This window comes from Balaenoptera physalus (genome assembly GCF_965194825.1).
Source record: "Balaenoptera physalus genome assembly, chromosome: 15".
Classification (NCBI taxonomy): domain Eukaryota; kingdom Metazoa; phylum Chordata; class Mammalia; order Artiodactyla; family Balaenopteridae; genus Balaenoptera; species Balaenoptera physalus.
The window spans coordinates 74,560,885-74,585,749 of NC_138894.1; the positions used below are offsets into that span (position 1 = coordinate 74,560,885).

Genomic DNA, 24,865 nt, shown 5'->3' on the forward strand with positions numbered 1-24,865 from the left:
TTCTGGGGCCCCATGACAAATGAATAGTGGTTGGTGGGAGGGGGGCAGACGGGGGACAGGTCTTATAAAGTGTGTGACAAGATGTTGATGGCAGCTGGTGGATTAACATCAAAGGTGCCTGGTGGGCTAAGTGCTCCTTTAGGAGATAACCCAGAAAGGGGGAGTGGAAGTCTCTAATCATCTGAGCCTGAGCTGGAAGTCAGGAATCTTGGGATTCTGCTGACCAGCTGGCTAGAACCAAGTTAGAGAGCTTGCTTCAGCCATCTGTCCAAAGGGAAAATTGGTCTTAGAATGGTGGAGATGGATGAGACCAGAGAATCATTTCATTCTACTACTTTATTTTTCAGATGAGGAAACTGAGGCCTAGAGAGGTTAAGGGACTAGCTTGAAGTAACACCTCAGAGCCAGGGCTAGAACCTAGATCTTCTTACTCAAGGTCTAGCATGACTTCACTTCCAAAGGGAAGCTTGATCAGCACATCAAAAAACAAAGATTGAGTGAGGAGCTTCAACAAAGTTTGACATAGTCAAAGCTCTGCCTTCAGTGCTGGACATGCCTTTTATCTCCCCTCTGTCGTGGCTGAGGCTGGAGCCACCTGGAGAGCAAGAGCAATGACTGCCATCATTTAGTAATAATCAAACGATGTGCGAGTCCCCACGCCAGGTGCTTGATGTGTGTATTGCATTTAATCCTCCTCACAGTTCCCTGAGGTGGCCCCTGTTTTAATCCCCATTTTAACGTGAAAAAATTGAGCCACAGGGAGATTAAATAATTTGCCCTGGTATAACACAGCTAGTAAGTGACAGAGCCAAGCTTTCACCTTGAGCAGCCAGACCCCACGTAGGATCTATGCTTCTATTTACCCCCCAGACACCCTGGTGCCCCTCTGAGGTTTTGATGTAAAACAGGGCAAGGGAGGAGGGTATCTGTTCTAGATAGCATCTCCCTGAGTCCTCCAAGGTCAGGTCAGTTCAGCTCATCTCCAGGTTCCTGGTGGTAAACCTGAGGCACAGGGAGATCAAGTGATGTTGATGTGTTCTGCAGCACAGGCCCTAGGTGGTAAGAGTATCCACATGTAGTATCTCATTGGTAAGAGGGCACTTCCACATTCGTTACCTTATTTGATTGTCACAGCAGATATTATTATTTTTATTATTTTTATCAGCATCATTATTGTGATAATTCTCTCTGGTTTATCCACGAGGAAATCCAGACTCAAGTGGTTAAATGAATTGCCCAAAAGCACAAGGCTGACTGGCCCAGAGCTGGAAGAGTTTCCAAGAATTCTCTAGTGATCTTCCCACTTCACTCCTAGGCCACCCTTTTTCCTCCCTTTGTTCTCACCATAGCTTCTGGCCTGTGCACAGACTTGCTCTCCAGCAGGAGATTCCAGCAACCATCAAAAAGCAGCTTGTTGGCAAAAGAGGACATTTAGGATGAAAGAAGCCAGAAAGCCTTATTGGAGATTATCTGAGCCATCAAATCATTGGGAAGTAGTTGAAACCTAGCCATGTATGTTTTTGCCAGCTTATTCCAGAAAAACACAGTATAGATTTTTCAGAATTTTAAGAATTATTTAAGGTATTGTTTTGCTTGTTTTTTACCCACAGCTTTGAATGAAAATAGTAAAAATTGCAAGGTCAGGAACTGGATTTTAGTACCAGTCCTGCAACTCACCCACCATGCATCCTTTGGCAAGCCCCATCATGTCTCTGGGCCTCAGTTTCTTCCTCTAAGATGGTCCTCAAGGTCCTTCATGACCTTGAAGTCAACAATTGGAAAGTTCTGGGGAATCCCTTGAGAAAAGGAGACCCCACTTTGTGCCTCAGGATTGGTGGCAGCCGAGGGAGTTCCCTTGAGCTGGATACAATTCTTAAGGACTGACAGTATTTCGAGAATGCTGGTTCCTGGAGCTTTATGTAATGAACTGTAGTTTCAAATATAAAGCTCTATTTTATGATCTCTAAAGGCCACCTATAAGAAAATTGCCACATGTGTGTGAAGCTTCACGTGGTTCTTTACTGAATACACAAATCAGGTTTGTCAGGAATACATTGGCATTTGTACATGCCACCCATGAATCAATCCAGCCTCAGCTTAAATGTGCCAATAAGCCAAGCCTGAGGAGGGGAGAGCTGGTGATTCAGTAACTCTGATTTTCAGCCCAGCCCAGGCCTAGTACTTACTGGAGAGGATGGCATTCAGAAAGGCCTCCACAGTGAGGAGAAATGCCCTCCGTACTGTGTGTGAAGGACTCCCTGACCAGCCACATGACCCTGAATAAGTCTTTTCCCTTGCCTGGGTCTTGCTGTTTTCACCTGTCCAATGGAAGAAACAACCTCAAATGTCACTTCAAGTTCTAACAGCTGACTCTGCGAATATCACCTTCAGGCAGAAATACCGACTTTCCCACGGTATAGCAGAATACTAAGGAAATGACCATGTGCCATCAGTTGACTGCCCCACATAAATACTGTTTCTCCTGGTAAACAGAAAGCTGTGTTCAAAAGGACATGGCTTTGTAAATTCTGAATCAGCTAATGTGCACTGGAAATTCTCCATTCCACGCACATGCATCATCTCACTGAGTCCTCCTAGCAGTTCTGGGAAGTTAGTCTTATCACTAAGATGACTGAGACTCAGAGAGAGGGAGAGAGTGCCCTGCACTGCACAGCTGACAAGTGGCAGGATTGGAGTCAAATCTCAGGTCTTGTGCTCTATCCCTGAGAAACAACCATGATGGTGTTAAGGTTGCTTAATGATTAAGACATATGGGCAGAGACACATAGGAAAAGACTGCAGAGCTGGGTAGGACCAGAGAGACCACCATTCAGCAAGTGAGGGGCATCAGGCCCCGTGTCAGGCTGTCAGCATCCCAGCAGTTAAACACTGGGTCAAGATAACTAGAGACAGAAAAGAAACCCCAAGACAAAATCACAACCATGTTGCCATATTTTAAACTAGTAGCAAACCTGATGATTCTCTGTTTTCAGATGCAGATCCCAGGGCTGAGTATACAGTTGAATAAACTCTCTCGTGGGCCCCTGATGGTCATAGAAAACTTGCCCATCCCACTCTCAGTTCCCTTAACTGTAACCCTCAGCCCTACCCAAGAAACACAAAGGATACCCCAGAAGATGTCAGGAAACATAAACGTGAAATTGAGCTCCAGACTTTAATGCACCTGTAGGCTTGGCTTCCTGAGTCATGCCCACGGGGATTAAGACTTGGATCTTAGGGATGTATACACTGACTCAGTCCTCATCTAGGGTATCCCAGGTCCGACTTTGTGAAGGTGGGATCAGGGCCTTTAAGGACAGCTCAGATGCTTTGGCTTCTGTCCTGCCTCCAGCGTGGCCCTGCCTGTCCCTGCATGGGCCCAGTTCCTGTCCTCCCTCACTGCAGGTCTTGACTCCTGTTGGTGTCTGTGGCTCTAAATGAGGGGAGGTCTTTCTGCTACCTTTTCAATTCATAATTCCATGTTTGTGAGATACTGACATCAAGGCCTTGTGGTCCCATGGAGGAAGCAGGTCAGTGGAAGCCCAATCAGTCACTTCCTATCTGAGTAACTTCAGATGTGACTTTATTTCTCTAAGCCCCAGTGTCGTCCTCTGTCAAATGGGGATAAGAGTCCTGCCTACTTCATAGGGATTCAATAAGATAATGATGTAGGGTGCCTGGCATACTGTCTGACCATGGTAAGCCCTCAGTGAATGTTATCAATTAAGAAAGTACTTCCCACAGGCCTTCATGGAGTTCCCCCTGTCTGGGCTCCTCTGTAAACATATACCCCGTTCTGCCAGACTCGAGATCATAAGTCCAACCCCAAGCTTGACTTCTGGAACACGTGTAATAAGAGACAAAATGAAGGGTGAGGTATCATGGGATTGATAAACATGGTGTTCTCTTTTTTTTATGACTCTGCTTTTCACTCTGTGGTATTTGCTTCCAGTCCTCGAGCTGGGCTGAGGCTGGGCGACATCAACCAGTGGGCTCCTATGGACCTGCCCAGGCTGGCACCTGCCACCTGTGGTAATCTGGAAACCAGCCAGCCTTGGAAGGCATGTCTTAAAATCTAAAGGCGGCTGCTGGTCCCCTAATTTGAATTGTCTTAAGGAGACTTAGGAAACTAGTGAGAGGTCTCTAGGTTTACGGGGTTAGGATGAAGGAGGTACAAAGGACCTTGATCTAAGGGATTTTTTGGGGAGCCTGAGGTCAATCTGGATACAAAGGAGGACTGTTGGATTTTCTAAGTCCACCCAAGGGAAGACCCAAGAGTCCAAAGTACACCACGTCTCCCTGTTACCCTTCTGTGGTGTTATGGACGGTGCCTGAAACTTCCATGCAATCTCCTTGTAGCTCAGGCTGGGAAGATCCCCATCTCTGCCCAAATGGCCAAGGCTGGCTTCCTAGGCACAGGTGTTGGGCATGATTGCTTTGGTAGTCGCACACATTCCCAGAGGCTAGATTTCCACCTTCAGATTCAGTGTCAAAGTGCTTGGTCACTGCCAACTCACTACAGCCAAGGGAACTGTACATCACTCTGGGCAGGGCCACCACAGGGTTCTTCTGATGGGTTACTGTGCCATTCTTCTGAATGGCTGTGTTTTATACTAGAACAATTCCTTAAAGCTAACTGTTAATTCAGTTTTTGAAATATGATTCATATCCTGGAAGATTTCAGAATATGGGTACAGACTGATAAAAATGCATGAATACACACACACACACACACACACACACACACACACACTCACCCTGGCACAGTCATCTGTAAAACTTGCCTGAACCCTCCTTCTTAATTATTTGACAATCTTGAGGCAAACTGAGACCCCATGGAGTGTGATGCACATTCCACCTCCTTCCCTGGGGAACCTGCTTTAGGGATGACAGCAGGCCCTTGTTTAGAGGCAGGCAGGGTGAGGGGACCAACGGTCTGTAGGTTTGGTTGTGTTGGCCAAAGATGAGCTCTATAGAATCACTGACCTTTGGAGATGGAGGGCACCGTAGAGGGGGTATGCTCCATCTCTTTCATTTTCAAATGCAGAAAGCCAGGCACAGAAAGAGGAATGGACCTGCTGAGGCCCCTCAGCTGCTGTGTGCAGGACGGAGCCTGGAACTATCCTCACTGCTCTACCAAGACCTTTCCCTTCACGGCACTTGACACTCCTCTCAGCAGGCCAACTATTTCCAGAAGATTCCATTACTTTATCTTTCTTCCATGATGGAAGTGACTAGAAAGTGGGGAGCAGTGATTTCAACTATGTGTTTAGCAGGTTCTGGAAAGTTAGATTCTCCTGGTTCCAAACAGGTATGTAAAAAGGAAGGTCGAAATCTCTGGATTCTTCTGAAGGTCAGTCACTTTGTAAAATGGACCTGACACAGAGGAAATATAGATCTGTCTCCTTAGGGTAGTACAGAATCCTTTACAGATATGAAAAGGTTGCAGACTTAGTATCTAATAATAACCAAAATATAGCACTTCATAGGTTTCTCATATATTATTTAATTTAATCTGTTGGCCCTGGATTAAAATTCTGAAGCTGTGGAGGTGTGATGAATAACATCTAAATCTTCAGCATTAACCAGCCCTGGGTCACATTCTGGCTCTGCCTTAGGGTAGTTCTTTGGTCTTTGTACAAGTAGAGTAAACTTTCTGAGCCTCAGTTTCCTCAGCTTTAAAGAGAAGACACAATTCCCTTCTCAGTTTTGTTCAGCAGATTAAATACAGTGATATAAGAAACTCCTTAGCACTGTCCCTGGCAGACAGCCGGGGTCAGTGAATGTGATTTCCTGCCCCTCTCCTTGGGCATGGACCTGTTCAACCATTGGGTTGCTTAAGGCTGAACACCTCACGGAAACCCTTAGCCCCTCTGAGTCCTGCCTGTAGGAGAGACTCTACAGCGCCCACCACGAAGGGGCGGAGTCAGAGGAGGGCTAAAGAGAGAGATCCAAGAAGCACCCTAGGTCTAGAAACTCAGAAAAGGCCTAAGGAAAATGAGGCTGGTGTTTTTAGAGAAGACAAATCCCAGGTATTATTGCTCGAAAGGCACAGAGGCTAGCTCAGGAGAGAGAAACCTGTGTAGAAATTTTATAAGAAATTAAATCAGAATATAGAAAAGCCCAATCTGATTTCACCCAAAATGAGCAATAATGTTAACTCCATTCCTATTTAAAGCCAAAGAGTACATCTTTGACAGCTAAAGAGAAGCTGCCTCAGGGCAAGAATTTCAAAATGAACCCATTTGATAACAGGAGTATCTGCCTAGCTTGTTTTACTAGGCAGGGTCTGACCCAAACACAGCTGATTATCAGACTCTCCAGAGTTCAAAGATCCAAGGATTGATGGCACTTGAGACTGGGATTGTATATTCTGTTGTCTGTTTGTCTAATATGCACACAGAGTGCATTTGCCAGGCAGTGTCTGAGCTGGCATGCCACACTTCTGTCCCAAAAAGAAACAGGATGACTTTAATTGGAGAAGAAAAGTCAAGATGGAGGATGGCCTCAGAAGTTGAAGCTTTGGGAAAGGTACCAGTAATTGTTGATGTGGGATGGAGGTGGCCAATAGCTTTCTCTCCCACCTTCTGACTTGATCATTCACTAATGTGGATGGGTCTTGTTAATCATCCCCAGAGGAGCCAGGTTTAATGGCTACACCTTTCGTTATAAGAATAATTTTTGTGCTACAAAGTACAAAATGTTGGATCGGTTTTCGTCTCCTTGCATTCTGCTATCAAAACCAGGTTCCTGGCAAGCAAGTCTTGAAGATTAAGACAGCCTACAATTCATGGGCACCAACTCATAGCAGCAGCTCAGCTCCCAGAGGCAGGTAGAAGTTCTTCAAGGCTGATAAAATATGTAGGTAGCAAGTGGCCTGTCAACTCAAACAAAGCTAGTTCTGCCTGTTTCAGCTTGACATTATAAAGGTGAATTGTCTGAATCGTGAAAGGGTGAGTGGTATTCACCTTAGGACCAGAAGGATGGCAGCTCCTGGAGAGCAGCTGGTACATAAATCTCTGCTGGTTGAGAAGTAGAAAGATACTTAATAGAAGGGTAATTGAAGGATTTTTTTCTTCCCCCCCTAAACTTAGATCATTTGGCCAATGTCAGTGGGAATTATTTTGCTCCCACTCCAGGGCAGGGCCATCTTCTATGGTGTAACTAAAGGACATTCCAGTGACTGGCTGCCTGCACTAGACTTGGTCCTACTTCTCCTCTGCCTTCTGAAATTCCCAACAGGAGACTCATCTTGGAGATCAAGGTAGCAGTAGCTCCAGAAGCAGCTGTTAAAATGCACAATGATAATTGGGAGTTAGTACTCATTAGTACCACCGCACAGATTGATTTATCAAATTAGTTATAACCCTTCTGAGAACAAGGACTTTGGAATCTTAAAAAAGTCAAATCAGCAGGAATAAAGACGCAGAGGTAGAGAATGGACTTGAGGACACGGGGAGGGGGAAGGGTAAGCTGGGACAAAGTGAGAGAGTAGCATTGACGTATATACACTACCAAATGTAAAATAGATAGCTAGTGGGAAGCAGCTGTATCACACGGGGAGATCAGCTCAGTGCTTTGTGACCACCTAGAGGGGTGGGATAGAGAGGGGATATACATATAGCTGATTCACTTTGTTATACAGCAGAAACTAATAAAACATTGTAAAGTAATTATACTCCAATAAAGATGTTAAAAAAAAAAAAAGTCAAATCAGGAAGGAGCTTTAGAAGACATCTAGTGTGGGTCTCATTCTGTATTTGATGAATTTAAGGCCCAGAGAGGTTAAGTGGCTTATTCAAGGTAACCAGCAAATCAGTGGCAGAGTTGGTGCTGGAACCCAGGTTTCACTGGGTACTTGTTTCTAGAATCATCAAGTCTAAACCTCTTATTTACGGATGAGGGCACCAAGTTCCACATGTGAGAAGAGACTGGCCAAGCCTGGATACCAGTCAAATTCCCCATATTCCCATCCAATGGTCTTTATATCAAATTTTCCCTTTCTTCACATCCTCAGGGCTAACAGGAGATGATGAAGTAAAGGGCGGATGACTAATTTGGTTTTTGGCACATATTCTATTGATCCATCAGTGAGCATTGAGAGCCTTCTAGGTACAAAGTACTTCAGCCACTTTGGGTAATAAACAATGAGCAAGGCAAGGGAAAGAGAAGGTGAGTGTATCCTAAAAGTAGGGCAGACGTGGAATGGTTGGACACAAGGATGATTCATGCAAAGAAGTCCAGAAAGCGATCACACAAAGTCCCAGGACACAGCCTCTTTCTGCCTCTTCTCTCTCTCCTTACCCAGTGACCTTCCCCATTCCCTCCCCAAGAGAGAATAAACTCAGATTAGCTATCACAGCCTTGGCGCTCCTCTCTGGAGGGTGGTTGAAGAACAGATGATAGGGCTGTCAAACAGGGTTGTGAGTAGCTTAAGTTCCCTTTGGCCTTCTCTTCTCAGTTAGGATCCTGATGAGGATTTCTCCTGAGCATCAACTGTGGACCAGACTCACATGTATAGATAATGAATTATCCTACTAGTTGTTACAGCAATCTCCAGAGGTAGAAATTATCATCCCCAGTGTACAAGTGAGGAAATTTCAGGCCAGAGAGGTTAATTTTCTTGCCTGACTTAGATTCAGACCCATCTGGTTGCAAAGCCAGGCTCTGTCCACTTGACCTCAGGCCCTCTCCATGTCACCAGGTAACCTTACAAGATGCAAAACTTCTCATGGTCCAACTTGTTTAGCTCTTTTTTTACCTGCCTTCTGTGAAGATACCTCTCATAATCTGAGTTATATAAAGAACAGTTTTTTTCTCTTTTAGTCTCCTTTTCATCCATATGGAGCTCAGCCACCTGTGGAATTGACAGCCTGCCACACCTCGTTAGGTGAAGGTTGTGGGTGAGATGGAGGCCAACTTCCTGGAGTGGAGGAGTGGGGCTGGAAGGTCACATTTGGGAGACAGTTTGCTCCACTGACCATTGGCTGTCCTTGCAGGTCTGGAGTGCAGCTTTGACTTCCCCTGTGAGCTGGAGTATTCCCCTCCACTGCACAACCTTGGGAACCAGAGCTGGTCCTGGCGCCGTGTCCCTTCCGAGGAGGCTTCCCAGATGGACCTGTTGGATGGGCCTGAAGAGGAGCACTCCAAGGAGATGCCCAGAGGTAAGGGTAGGGGCCGCTGCAAAGTGTCCCAGATGGGCCAGGATGGGGCTGGGATGTCTATTTCTGTTTGAAATGTTGAGGCTTCTCCACCCCTGTTCTGTCCTGTTTCCTTTGAAACCTGTTTGTAATATCTGTGCCTCTCCATGTCTTCTTGGGCTATACAAGGAAGAGGAGGTTGCAAGTCCAATTTCAGGATCAGTCCAACCCTTTACTCTTTTATCAATGAAAGAAAATAGGATTTCATAGCTCTCTTTCATGCAGATTTCCCAAGGTAAGATATAGAAGAAAATGTTAATCTGTTTGTTCATTTGGAATGGGGTTGCCAGTTAAAACACAGGACACCCAGTTAACTTTGAGCTTCCAGTGAATAACAAATGATTTTTTAGTATAAGTATGTCTCATGCAATAGTTGGGACATACTTGTACTTAAAAATTATTCAAATTATACTAAAAAATTCAAGTGTAATTGAGTGTTGTACATTTTTATTTGCTAAATCTGGCAATCCTAATTTGGAAGGTGTTGTATAACTGAGTTAAATGTTAGTTTCAAAGCCATTAATGAATATTTAGACTGCATATTAGTTCTGCAAGGTGCTTCCAGTAGTTCTTTGCTGTTTATGAACATCCTCTTCTTCTAAATTATCAGGACTGGAAAAGGTAGGCTGAGGATAAGTAGTGGGTGCTTGTTAAATATTTGCTGAGTCTTTAGAGAGAGATGTGGAGGCACTAAGCCCTAGCCCTGCCTCAGGTCTCTTTAAGGCAAATCTTAGAGCTCCCAATTCCTTGGACCCAGAAAACTCTACTGACCCAGAATAGACTGCCTATATTTCTAACTTTCAGGAAGAAATGATAACTGACATAGTACTGGACTTACTGGACATTCAGAGTAGTATTTTCAGTTTGCAAAGCCCTTCCAACTGCACTGTCTCATTGGATTCCAATTTTGTGAGGGAGTCAGGACAGATGGGAAAGGTAGGGCTCAGAGAGGGGAAGCGACTTGCTAAAGATCAGCTTATACATGTGGGTCCAGGTCTAGATGTCTGCCGTGATGAGTCATAGACCAGAATACTTTTCACCATATCATGTTTCTGTCTTTGTAGCGAAAGCTGTGGTGACAGCCTGCTGTGGGCCCAGTTCTTAGGGGTGATTATCTCAGGCAGATGCTGTTGGGAAACTAACAGGGACAGGGCTCAAGTACGCTCATGGGAGACTAATAACTAGTAACTAATGCTCCCAGGCTTCTCCATCAGCCTTGAGCCCTGAACTGTGAGGCACCTTTCTTTTCTACACACTCTCCCAGGCTGACCTTTTCCATTTTTATGACTCTCTTGAAATTTTTTGACTTTGATACATATTTTAAGCTGCTTTCATCTGGATACTGTTGTGTAACGTGGGGTGTGTATGTGTGTAGGTGTGTGCTCTTAACCCAATAATGCATCCGAATCTTCTGGAGAACTTATAAAAAAATACTTCCTAAGCGCTGTAGCCTAATTCTGATTCAGTAGATCTGAGATAGAGCCTAGAAATCTGTAGATTTTAAAATTTTATTATAAAATCTAACGTATGCAAAAAAGTAGATATAACATATATGCAAGGATTAAAGATTACAATAAAATCAGTACTTTTATTCTCATCACCAAGTGTAGGAGTTTGGGATGTTGTCAGTCCCTTTACAATCTCTTCTGTCCCCCACCTAGATCAAAAATCTCTCCCTTTCCCCAGAGGTAAATATTATCCTGCACTTTGTGTTAATCATTCATTTGCTTTCTTTGTGGCCTTACCACTTATGTATATAGCCTCAAACAACATATAGATTAGGTTTGCAACCTGTTATATAAATGGAATAATGTTGTTGTTCTGTGATTTGTTCATTTTGATGCATGTAGCTGTGGTTCATTTTGTTTTGAATCCATTGCAGAAAAATACCACAATTTATCTCTTCCACTGTCATTAGATATTTGGGTTGTTTCCAGGTTTTTGCTATTACCAACAACACTCTGTCAGCATTTTTGTGCATGCCTCTTGGTGCGTATGCATGTCCAAGAGTTTCTCTAGAGCATAGAACTTGGAGTGGGATTTCTGGGTCACAATGTACAGCTTCCATTTCAGTAGATAATCCAATGTATTTTCCAAAGCCGTGGCACCAAGTTATACTCCCTCTAGTGATGTATTAGTACATCCGGGATTCTACATCCTCACCAGTACCCGGTATTGCCAGACTTTGTCATTTTTGTTCATCTGGTGGATGGAATACAGTATGTCATTGCAGCTTTGATTTCTATGGGACTCTGTTTTATTTTATGGTTGTGTAAGTTTCTCAGGTGATTCTGAGGTTTACTGTATTATTGGTGTGGACCCTCTTTCAGGCGTACTCCCATTCAGCCACCCCTAGGGATGTCTCTGTATCCCAACTCCTAACCTCTAGAAACAGTCCTGGCAGTACATGCATTTTTGGTCATTGTACGGTTTTTTTATCTGATAACGATTGAATTGTGATCGCAGTTCAGTGAGATCAGGAGACAGGGACAAGTGGCAATTGTCCACAGGTGTTGTGGTGTCAGACTTTATAACTTTGAAGATCAGTGCTTTTTAAATTTTTAAACAATTTTTAAAGCAGTGCCAATAGATTATGTATTGCCACTCTCTGACCTGTTTCTCCTCCTCCATCCTCTATCTTATGATCTTTGGCATCTGCATGTTACTCCGTGTACTGTGAGAAAAAAAAGGAAGGAGAGGAGGGAAGAAAGAAATACTCACTTCTCAGTGGTCCTCACTGTGGAAATATATTGAGGACTTTATGTTTCTATAAAGCTGAGTCCCAAGGGCCAGAGCATGCACTGAATGTGAACCATTTCCCATTAGATGAATCAGCCAGGATTCGAATCTCCACTTTTTAGTAAGTATTGCCAACTTCCATCTCTCTGAAAAATCACCGCTCTTCCTAGCGTGGTAGAATCTCACATCACTGAAGATGATGATGGGAACAACCATGACAAAGCCTCTGTGGATATACCGGTTCATTTTGTCAAGTTCTTTAGTGAACAAACACATCCAAACATAACTTGGGGGAATCTCACCATTGTCAGATACTTGTGTTTATTTTTCTTGGGGTCTAATGGAGGGATCTATATTCCACAGCCTTGGTCAGTCTTAGAAACAAGAGACCATCCTCCCAGCTTTTGTAGGGATGCTTCTGGAAGGTCACTGAGAGGTGTTCAAAATTTCCAGTAATGGACCCCTCATTGATTTTTGAGTCAACTGATTACATCGCTATCTGTTTGTTCCCTGAAGTAGGGTTGCTCCTCATGAAGCAGGCTGATGTATTGTAATGTCCCTTGACCTGCAGGGAAAGAGGTGAAGGTGAGGAGAGAGAAAATGACATGCCCAATTCAGACAGCAGCAAAGCAAGGGCCTAACTCTCAAATCTTTAGAATCTCACTTTCTCTGTCATTTTGGCAGAAATAATACCATTGGTGTAGATAAGAAGGAGTGATGGAGTGCCCTTTAGGGCAATGTAGTCAATAGAGGTTTTTTTTTTTTGCTTGTTTGTTTTTTAAACTCAACATTTATTGGTTGGATGGTATTTAGACTCTATTACAATATTTCTTGTCAGGGGATATAGAAGGGCCAGAGAAAGGCAGTGAGATAATACCAATCGTAGATAATGAACTGTAGGAATATAAATTCTGAATGAATTTAATTTATGGCCCCTGTAGCTGAGAATAATAAGGGAGAAACAATTCAGAGCAGCAAGATAATAAAAAGTGATGATCTTGATGGAACACAATATTATAGATTAATAAAATCTTGAGGAATCATCAGGTTGAGGCATTCTATGACTTTTTAAGAAGTATCAGGGCCATGTTTAATGTCTACTACTTCTGGTGTTTTGCAATGTAGACAAAGGAACATATTTTTCTTCTCTAGCAAGATAAGATTTTGATCTCTAGCTAAGCTCTAGCTTTTTTTTTTAACATCTTTATTGGAGTATAATTGCTTTACAATGGTGTATTAGTTTCTGCTTTATAAAAAAGTGAATCAGCTATACATATACATATATCCCCATATCTCCTCCTTCTTGCGTCTCCCTCCCACCCTCCCTATCCCACCCCTCTAGGTGTTCACAAAGCACCAAGCTGATCTCTCTGAGCTATGCGGCTGCTTCCCACTAACTACCTATTTTACATTTGGTAGTATATATAAGTCCATGACACTCTCTCACTTCATCCCAGCCTACCCTTCCCCCGCCCCATGCCCTCAAGTCCATTCTCTATGTCTGTGTCTTTATTCCTGTCCTGCCCCTAGGTTCTTCAGAACCTTCTTTTTTTTTTTTTCAGATTCCATATATATGTGTTAGCATACGGTATTTGTTTTTCTCTTTCTGACGTACTTCACTCTGTAAGACAGTCTCCAGATGCATCCACGTCTCTACAAAAGACCCAATTTTGCTCCTTTTTATGGCTGAGTATATTCCATTGTATACATGTACCACGTCTTCTTTATCCATTCATCTGTCGATGGGCATTTAGGTTGCTTCCATGACCTGGCTATTGTGAATAGTGCTGCAATGAATATTGGGGTGCATGTGTCTTTTTGAATTATGGTTTTCTCTGGGTATATGCCCAGTAGTGGGATTGCTGGGTCATATGGTAATTCTATTTTTAGTTTTTAAGGAACCTCCATACTGTTCTCCATAGTGGTTGTATCATTTTACATTCCCACCAACAGTGCAAGACGGTCCCCTTTTCTCCACACCCTCTCCAGCATTTGTTGTTTGTAGATTTTCTGATGATGCCCATTCTAACTGGTGTGAGGTGATACCTCATTGTAGTTTTGATTTGCATTTCTCTAATAATTAGTGATGTTGAGCAGCTTTTCATGTGCTTCTTGGCAATCTGTATGTCTTCTTTAGAGAAATGTCTATTTAGATCTTCTGCCCATTTTTGGATTGGGTTGTTTGTTTCTTTAATATTGAGCTGCATGAGCTGTTTATATATTTAGGAGATTAATCCTTTGTCTGATGATTCATTTGCAAATATTTTCTCCCATTCTGAGGGTTGTCTTTTTGTCTTGTTTAAGGTTTTCTTTGCTGTGCAAAAGCATTTAAGTTTCATTAGGTCCCATTTGTTTATTTTTGTTTTTATTTCCATTACTCTAGGAGGTGGATCAAAAAAGATCTTGCTATGATTTATGTCAAAGAGTGTTCTTCCTATGTTTTCCTCTAAGAGTTTTATAGTGCCTGGTCTTACATTTAGGTCTCTAATCCATTTTGAGTTTATTTTCTGTATGGTGTTAGGAAGTGTTCTAATTTCATTCTTTTACGTGTAGCTGTCCAGTTTTCCCAGCACCACTTATTGAAGAGACTGTCTTTTCTCCATTGTATATCCTTGCTTCCTTTGTCATAGATTACTTGACCATAGGTGCGTGGGTTTATCTCTGGGCTTTCTATCTTGTTCCATTGATCTATGTTTCTGTTTTTGTGCCAGTACCATATTGTCTTGATTACTGTAGCTTTGTAGTATAGTCTGAAGTCAGGGAGTCTGATTCTTCCAGCTCCGTATTTTTCCCTCAAGACTGCTTTGGCTATTTGGGGTCTTTTGTGTCTCCATACAAATTTTAAGATTTTTTTGTTCTAGTTTTCTAAAAAATGCCATTGGTAATTTGATAGGGATTGCATTGAATCTGTAGATTGCTTTGGGTAGTATAGATGTTTTCACGATATTGATTCTTCCAATCCAAGAACATGGTATATCTCTCCACCTGTTGGTATCACCTTTAATTTCTTTCATCAGTGTCTTATAGTTTTCTGCATACAGGTCTTTTGTCTCCCTAGGTAGGTATATTCCTAGGTATTTTATTCTTTTTGTTGCAGTGGTAAATGGGAGTGTTTCCTTAATTTCTCTTTCAGATGTTTCATCGTTAGTGTATAGGAATGCAAGAGATTTCTGTGCATTAATTTTGTATCCTGCTGCTTTACCAAATTCATTGATTAGCTCTAGTAGTTTTCTGGTAGCGTCTTTAGGATTCTCTATGTATAGTATCATGCCATCTGCAAACAGTGACTGCTTTACTTCTTCTTTTCAGATTTGGATTCCTTTTATTTCTTTTTCTTCTCTGATTGCTGTGGCTAAAAGTTCCAAAACTACGTTGAATAATAGTGGTGAGAGTGGGCAACCTTGTCTTGTTCCTGATCTTAGTGGAAATCGTTTCAGTTTTTCACCATTGAGGATGATGTTGGCTGTGGGTTTGTCATATATGGCCTTGTCATATATGGCCTTTATTATGTTGAGGAAAGTTCCCTCTATGCCTACTGTCTGGAGGGTTTTTATCATAAATGGGTGTTGAATTTTGTCGAAAGCTTTTTCTGCATCTATTGAGATGATTATACGGTTTTTATTCTTCAATTTGTTAATATGGTGTATCACATTGATTGATTTGCGTATATTGAAGAATCCTTGCATCCCTGGGATAAATCCCACTTGATCATAGTGTATGATCCTTTTAATGTGCTGTTGGATTCTGTTTGCTAGTATTTTGCTGAGGACTTTTGCATCTATGTTCATCAGTGATATTGGCCTGTAGTTTTCTTTCTCTGTGACATCTTTGTCTGGTTTTGGTATCAGGGTGATGGTGGCCTCATAGAATGAGTTTGGGAGTGTTCCTCCCTCTGCTATATTTTGGAAGAGTTTGAGAAGGATAGGTGTTAACTCTTCTCTAAATGTCTGATAGAGTTCGCCTATGAAGCCATCTGGTCCTGGGCTTTTGTTTGTTGGAAGATTTTTAGTCACAGTCTCAATTTCAGTGCTTGTGATTGGTCTGTTTATATTTTCTGTTTCTTCCTGGTTCAGTCTCGGAAGGTTGTACTTTTCTAAGAATGTGTCCATTTCTTCCAGGTTGTCCATTTTATTGGCATATAGTTGCACTTTTCTAAGAATGTGTCCATTTCTTCCAGGTTGTCCATTTTATTGGCATATAGTTGCTTGTAGTAATCTCTCATGATCCTTTGTATTTCTGCAGTGTCAGTTCTTACTTCTCCTTTTTCATTTCTAATTCTACTGATTTGAATCTTCTCCCTTTTTTTCTTGATGAGTCTGGCTAGTGGTTTATCAATTTTGTTTATCTTCTCTAAGAACCAGCTTTCAGTTTTATTGATCTGTGCTATTATTTCCTTCATTTGTTTTTCATTTATTTCTGATCTGATCTTTATGATTTTTTCCTTCTGCTTACTTTGGGGTTTTTTTGTTCTTTTTTCTCTAATTGCTTTAGGTGTAAGGTTAAGTTGTTTATTTGAGATGTTTCTTGTTTCTTGAGGTAGGATTGTATTGCTATAAACATCCTTCTTAGAACTGCTTTTTGCTTTTGCTGCATCCCATAGGTTTTGGGTCGTTGTGTTTTCATTGTCATTTGTTTCTAGGTATTTTTTGATTTCCTCTTTGATTTCTTCAGTGATCTCTTGGTTATTTAGTAGTGTATTGTTTAGCCTCCATGTGTTTGTATTGTTTACTGATTTTTTTCCTGTGATTGATACCTAGTCTCATAGCGTTGTGGTTGGAAAAGGTACTTGATATGATTTCAATTTTCTTAAATTTACCAAGGCTTGATTTGTGACCCACGATATGCTCTATCCTGGATAATGTTCCATGAGCACTTGAGAAGAAAGTGTATTCTGTTGTTTTTGGATGGAATGTCTTATAAATATCAATTAAGTCCATCTTGTTTTATGTATCATTTAAAGCTTGTGTTTCCTTATTTATTTTCATTTTGGATGATCTGTCCATGGGTGAAAGTGGGGTGGTAAAGTCCCCTACTATGATTGTGTTACTGTAGATATTGCCTTTTATGGCTGTTAGCGTTTGCCTTATGTGTTGAGGTGCTCCTATGTTGGCAGCATACCTATTTACAATTGTTATATCTTTTTCTTGGATTGATCCTTTGATCATTATGTAGGGTCCCTCCTTATCTCTTGTAACGGTCTTTATTTTAAAGTCTGTAAGACTGTCCTCAATTCTTTTCATTTCTTTTTCTTTATTCTGCTCTGCGGTAGTTATTTCCACTATTTTATCTTCCAGGTCATTTTGCTTAACTTACTGTGTTTGGGGTCTCCTTTTCGCAGGCTGCAGGTTCATAGTTCCCATTGTTTTTGGTGTCTTCCCCTAGTGTCTAAGGTTGGTTCAGTGGGTTGTGTAGACTTCCTGGTGGAGGGGACTGTGTTCTGGCAGATGCGGCTGGATGTTGTCTTTCTAGTGAGCAGGACCGCATCCAGTGGTGTGTTTTGGGGTGTCTGTGACCTCATTATGATTTTAGGCAGCGGCTCTTAAGCTCTAGCTTTAAAACACGCAACAGATTAGCAGTTCCTCCCCAAAACTCCTCCCCGACCCCTCGCTCATATGCATACACAGGAAGAATGGGAGTAGACTCAGCTGGGAGTCTACAGTCTTTCTGTATCAACTCAGTTCTCTTCCAGGGCAGTGATTCTCAAGTTCCTGCTTTCTTTTGTTTTGTTTTTGGTGGAGGGCCTGGATGGAACTCTACTACTGAGATTTTCCTGTTTATCTAAGTAGCTTAGTTTTCAGAAAGTTGAGAAATACTGTTTTGGAGCTCTGAAATGCCTAGCGAAGCTGCCACAGATGACAAGGTACTGCAATGCCAGAGTGGGGTCATTTAGCCTTTTGGTCCACTCCTGTTGTACCCTTCTGTGTTAGATTCTAGTAGTTGCTGCAACAAATGAACACAAACTGGGTGGCTTAAAACAACATAAATTGGGCTTCCCTGGTGGCAGAGTGGTTAAGAATCCACCTGCCAATGCAGGGGACACGGGTTTGATCCCTGGTCCGGGAAGATCCCACATGCCGCGGAGCAACTAAGCCCGTGCACCATAACTACTGAGTCTGCACTCTAGAGCCCGTGAGCCACAACTACTGAGCCTGTGTGCCACAACTACTGAAGCCTACATGCCTAGAGCCTGTACTCCACAACAAGAGAAACCACGGCAATAAGTAGCCCGCACACCACAACGAAGAGCAGCCCCCTCTCGCTGCAACCAGAGAAAAGCCTGTGCACAGCAACAAAGACCCGATGCAGCCAAAAATAAAATAAATAAAATAAAATAAATAAATTTATTAAAAAAAAAACAACAGAAATTAATGTTTTCCAGTTCTGGAAGCCAGCAGTCTGAAATCAAAGTGTTGGTATGTTTGGTACCTTCTGGAGGTTCTGCAGGAGGATCCATTCCATACCTCTTTCCTAGCTTCTGGTGGTCAATAATTGCTCCCCTCACTTTGTCTGTATAATCAGTCTTTAGCAAAGACCTCTGGTTTTAGCAGGATGTTGAAGCTGGGAAAGCAGTCAGGGGAGATAGGCAAACTGGAATAGAAGAAACATGTAATCGGAAATACACACACACACACACACACACACTCCAGGACAGTACAATGTTCCTTTCTTTTCACTTACATCGAATGGGGTGATCCAAACTGGGACTGTCTATCTATGTCAGTGTTCCGCTGAAGCTCCCTTCCTATTCTGCTCACTCTGTCTACTATGAAGTTTCTGGTTTAAGGCAGTGGTCTCTAAACTTTATTTTATTGTATTCCCCATTAATAAAATATTTCTGAGCACCCCTGCTATGTATGTGTTCATCAATTATATGCATATATTTGTTTCTAGCTGTATAATACTATTGGTAAAGCTTATTTTGTTTCTTCTTTAAATTAAAATAAATATAATCATGCACACACTTTGGAGACCACCTCAGGACATCTGTCCTCTATAAGTGGGATTGGACTTCAGGGTTTGCTAAGGCATGTCACCCAGCCCCAGAGTCATTGATATCTCTGTCCTTTTCCAGTCCTTTAAGAAGCCTTCTGGGCAGACTTCCCCCTGTCTATTCACCTATCATGTCCTGAGCTGTGCTGGCTGGGTACTCTCCATCAAGAAGGCCTTGCAGACAGGTTTAGCTCTTGTGGTCTCTCTGAGTTTCAAAGACCATTTAGTCTCTTTTTTCAGAATCTATATGGTTTGAAAAGGAAAGGAATCACTTCTTGTCTAAGTGCTATTAATGTACTAACTCACCATCAAGAATCAAAAGATATTTTTCTCTATAGACTACCTGACAGACCTGAGGAACAGGGTTGCAACCAAATATTTTCTATTGGCTTAACTAAAAAGGTATCTTGGGGGTGTTGTTCATGATGGTGAAAAACTAGAAATCATTTAAATGCTCAAACAATAAGGATTTAGTTAAATAAAATATAGTATACCTAAATATTATGCAGCCATTATATTTATGCTATATAAAAATATTTAATAATATGGGAAAGTATTCAAGGCCTATTATTAGATTTTTTTAAAAAAGGTTAAACAATGTGTGTTATATAACTTGTTTTGTAAAAGAGAAAACTATATGTATATAAGAAAAAAAGTCTTATAAGGAAATATACTAACATAGTAGCAGACGTTATTTCTAGATGACTCAATTATCAGTGATTTTTATTCTCTCCTATGTGCTCTTGGTATTTTCCAAATTTGAGTCCATAAGCAGGTACTACTTTTATAATAAGATAAAACATGTCATTGTTTTTTAATATAAGGGGATAAAAAATTCTCACTTGAGGCTATGTCTTATTGAATTACTTTAGACTTATTTGGGAAAAAAAAGTGTTAAAACATGTTAACTATTTTCTGCCACGACAACAACCAAAAAATCCAGCTGTCCTGGCTTGGGCGATATAGACAAGCAGATGGACAAGCAGGCTGCATTCCTGCCTGCCTGAGTAGGTTACAGGGCACCAGCGGTTCACAGCAGCTCACAAATCCAGAGTACCCCCACCACACCCTCTTTCTGCTCCGCTTATCCTTGAAGGGTTACAAAGGGTGACCGCTTGTGCATAAGGCTCAGGGATATACCCAGGGGCCAAGTGCAGCATGTAAGCAGGAGTGACATCAGCGTGTCCTATTTCTATTCAATCTTTGCCCCTTCAGATGTATCAGAAGGGTTCTGGGTAGTCATGCATTTCATAGGAACACAACTTCTCATCATACTAAGGTCACTGGGGCTATTTGTAGCCTCTTATCCCTGCCCGTCTTCTGGAACTCACCATGAGAGGCCATATTAGTTCCCTGGTTCTACTTACAGAAATGTGTTTCCTCATCTCCTGAGCAATCAGGTCACTGGGACTTAGATCTTGACCCCTCAACAAGCTGTGACTTGTGATTCTTTCATCCTAATGAGATTCTGGTGCCAACCTGGCAGCTGGACCTTGAGCTCCAGAGAGGGATTTGCCTTAATGAGTTGGCATGTTTTCAGGGTGTCTGGTGAAGTATTTCTTGCCTCCCCATCAGAATGGGCCTCTTCCAGGGTGTTGCCTCTGCCTTCTACAGGAAGCCTTCAGTGGGAAGGGTTGGATTATGGTTGTCTGATGAAGATTGTGCCCTTCCTTAGCCGAATCTAACAATCCTGCCCACAAGGCATGTGAAGTAAGAAAGGGAGACAAGAGTTGGAGGGAAAAGGGACCTGGACTCTTGTCCCAACTTTGCCATAAGGGATGTCACTTTACCTCTCTGGGCTGTAGGTTCCTCATTTGTAAGGTAAAGGTCTTAGACTAGATTGTCACTAAGGCTATTTCCTGCTCTGATATAGGACTGGGTGTAGGCATATCCAATACCAAGGATAGCCATATACCTGGCACAAAATTTGTGAGCCACAGAAATCCCCACCAGCCTCAAGAGATATACCCATTCCCCAAGATTTAGCCATGGGTTCTGGAAGCTGGACACCCTCATGGCTCAAGTCACTCTTCAGACCACAGCATCAAGATGGGGCATTGCCTCTGGAAACCTATATGGCACTCTGGGGGGAAGAAGGAGGAGCTCTTTGAGAGGCTAGCAAGCCTGAGGAGTGTTCACAGCATAGTGCTGTGGGCTGGTGTGGCAGATAAAATTATGACCACCCAAAGAAGCCCTAATCCCCTGAACCTATGAATATGTTTCCTTACATGGCAAAAGAGACTTTGCAGGTGAGATTATCCTGGATTTTCCAGATAAACCCAATGGAATCACAAGTGTCCTGATAAGTGAAAGAGGGAGGCAGGAGAGCCAGAGTCAGAGAAGATGTGATGATGGAATCAGAGGTCAGAGAGAGACAGAGATTTGAAATCATTTAATTATGTTCTATTTGTATCAATTTTTAAATTCCATTTATTCTTTGAATTGTATATTTCTTCCCTAAATCAACAATTGGTAATCCCCTACTGAATGCAGGGCACTGTAGATTAAAATCTAAGTCAAGAGACACCTAAAATCAAAAGGGGGAAACAGTTCCACGTAAAGTGGCAGCACAGCAGCTGCTGGTGTTGAAGATGGAGGAAGAGGCCATGAGAGAAGGAATGAAGCCAGAAAAAGTAAAAAAATAGATTTGCCCTTGAATCTCATCCAGAAGGAACATAGCCCACCAACTCATTTTAGACTTCTGACCTCCTGAATTGTAAGAAAATAAATTTGTATTTTTTTAAGCCACTAAGTTTCTGATAATTTGTAATAGCAGCCATAGGAAACTAGTACTGCTGGTCTTGAGGAAGTCTGGAGGAAAAGTCATATGCTTTTGAGACACCATTCTGGAAAGAGCAGGGCTCAGAGGACTGACTGGGCCTTAGAGGCACATGTCCTTGCAGTTACTGTAGAAGATGTCCTTTGAGTTATTGCTGGGAAGGCAGTCTGTAGACTTCCCCCTGTACAGGGAACAGGGCAAACATCTCTGTGGACCAGAAATGGAACAGAAAGAGCAGCAGCAGGAGCTGAGGCCAGAAGTACGCAGCTGCATCTGGGAGTCTGGCTCCTGTGGGTAAGAAGGACTGAAGGCGCCCCAGGCTAGTACCTGGAGAGGCTCATTGCTCAAAATGGAGGAGCTGGGGTGAGGCTACCTCGGCCGTGGAGGGAAGCTGTGATGCTGCCCAGGACAGTTGCCATGAAGCTCCAGTGAGAGGTGGCTGGAAGATGCAGTGAAAACACACACGCAGGGCCTGCGGTGAGCGGCTGCCAGTCAGGCCCCGGGCTCTGTCTCAAGAGAAACTGGAAAGAGCTATAGTCTGCAAAGTGATTTTCCATCCATGATCACCTTTGATTCTCATAAAACAACGAGACAGGTAGTGTTAGTGTCCCTAATGTATAGATTAGTAAACTAAGGCTAAATAGTAGGCTTCAAAGAGAGGAAACTGGGTCTTTTTCATTCATTATGATGTCCCACGTTTACCCAGAAGAAACTGGGTCTTTCTCATTCATTGTGATGTCTCAGGAGCCTGGCCCAGTGCCCAGAATAAAATAGACATTCACTAAATATTTCTTTCTTTTTATAATTTATTTTTATTTTATTTATTTTTGGCTGTGTTGGGTCTTCATTGCTGCATGCAGGCTTTCTCTAGTTGGGGCAAGCAGGGACTACTCTTCGTTGCGGTGTGCGGGCTTCTCATTGCAGTGGCTTCTCTTGTTGCGGAGCACGGGCTCTAGGCACATGGGCTTCGGTAGTTGCAGCACGTGGGCTCAGTAGTTGTGGTTCATGGGCTCTAGAGCACAGGCTAAGTAGTTGTGGCGCACGGGCTTAGTTGCTCCGCAGCATGTGGGATCTTCCTGGACCAGGGCTCAAACCTGTGTCCTCTGCATTGGCAGGCAGATTCTTAACCACTGCGTATTTCTTGACCCACAGATGGAAGCTCAGAGAGATGAAGTAAGTTGCTCATCTACAAAGTCTACAAAGCTGGAATGTGGCAGAGCCAGGTCTTGAATTCCAGTTTTTGAATACCGAATTTCATATTTTTTCCATTATATCAAACTCTTCATAAAACACTGTGCTTCCCAGGCTACTCCTACATAAGACTTACTCTCATTAGATGTCTGACAGTATTCAGGAGTTCAGGCATTGTGCACACACCAGTGATGCTGGGGAGACTCCCTCTGTTCCATGACACAACCTATCCACTGTGGTGTCTCGTAAGGGCAGTGTCTTCAGAAGGACCTGGGGAAGGCTACTCTCACCCATGTCTTCTCTGCAGGCGGCCAGGGCAAGGAGTGCTGCCTCAGGCAGCCACAGCATGAAGCTTGCCATCTGGGCTACATAGCGATTCAATCAGTATGAGAAGATGGAATCCGGTTACTGCAACCAGCACTGCCCTTTCAGAAACGTAGGGAGCATTGTGCTGAGAGTTGGGAGTGGTGGGCTGCCCTTGGCTAACATGCGAACTCAGGCCTCAGTTTTTCAGTTGGTAAATTGAGTGCATAGGGACTAGATAGGCTCTAAGAGCATGTGGAGTTGTCTTTCTGGTTTTCTACTTCCTCTTATTAAGGCTTTTTATTAGTGTTATCTGGATTTTTTAGCCTCACTGATTTCTATATATCAAATGGTTCAGATAAGACCCATCTTAAAGAAATATGGGCTCTGTTTAAGAAAAGCTATGAACCGCTTGGAATTTATGCTTGAAGAGAATTGAGGGAAAGCCAAGACCTAGCAAAGAGGAATAAAATAAAATTCTCTTGAATGGGGATAACTACAGTGTAATTCTACTTAGATTGGAAAGATAATCTTTACTCATTCAAGATGGAGAAAGACTGGTCTAATGTAAGTTGAAGAGAGACCTGGGGGTCATTTTATGTCTGTGGCTCTCTTTCCTGACTTGTTATAAAAATGAATGGAAATAATGCACAAGAGACCACTCTGTAAACAGGAAAATGGCATAGCAGAGTAACACATAGCCCAGCCTAATAACAGACATCCCAGCCACAGCAGTCCGAAGCAAGGGGTACTGCTCTGTCTTGATTTAAGAATCTTGACCCTAAAAGCCTTATTTGGCCCAGGTGTCCATGTATAACATACTTAAGACTTTTTTGACGTGACAAAAGAATTTGCTGAGAAGGACTGTGCACATTTTCAAATCTACCACTGAAGGATTGGTAAGGACCTTTTACCTGGTTGCTCTTGTAATAGTCTAGGTTTTTCTTATCTAAAGCATTATGATCTATCTTGATTCTCTCCACTTCTTGCTTTAGAATTTTTAGTACTAATTGCTAGTCACACTTAATCGAAACATATTTATTTGGTATCAGTTCTTTCTTAGCTAATTTTTGTGGAAGCTGTTATTATTTGGAAGTATGCTGGATTTACTTGATTTACTAGACTTACTTGTTAATGAAACTGGCTGCATGCATGGTGTGGCAGCTCCCTGTGTCTCCGTTGTGGAGTACCCCGACCTGCATTTGTGTTCTCTTTGGCACCTGTCTTCTGTCCGATGTGATTGGCATTCTCTGCACTGGGAAGCAATGGAACAGGTATTTGAAATATTATGCTGGCAATAAAGAATTATTTGCTCCTTGTAAATAAAATTAGAATGGTCTAAAATGCGAATGCTTCAAATAAGAATGGTCTTCTCATTCTGAAGTAGAATTAAATTCACTTCTGCAGCAAAGGCATAAGATGCTCCTGTTCAATACCTTCCCCTCCAATATTGCTTGCACTAACACAAATGCAAAATATTATTCAGGTATCATTCCTGAGACTATATACTCCGCCTCTCCTAAGAATTATTTTTCTTCATTTATTAAGAGACTGCATTTATACCCCAAAGGTATCCATTCCAACAGCGGTATGTACTCAGGGAGCTGCCAAGTGTGAGGGGGATCAGTGCATTGCTGCTATCCCTCCCATGTCCAAGCTCTTA

General features: G+C 42.4%; 1 protein-coding gene across 1 annotated transcript in view; it reads left to right on the forward strand.

Annotated features, from left to right (window-relative positions):
- Positions 1-24,865, forward strand: part of LOC309643919 (ALK tyrosine kinase receptor-like) — a gene marked incomplete at its 5' end in the record, with an annotated part of 406,911 nt that overhangs the window by 216,239 nt on the left and 165,807 nt on the right. The window contains one exon of the mRNA XM_082427083.1: positions 9,000-9,164. Within this exon, the coding sequence (XP_082283209.1) occupies positions 9,000-9,164 (165 nt within the window). The remainder of the gene's footprint in view (positions 1-8,999; positions 9,165-24,865) is intronic.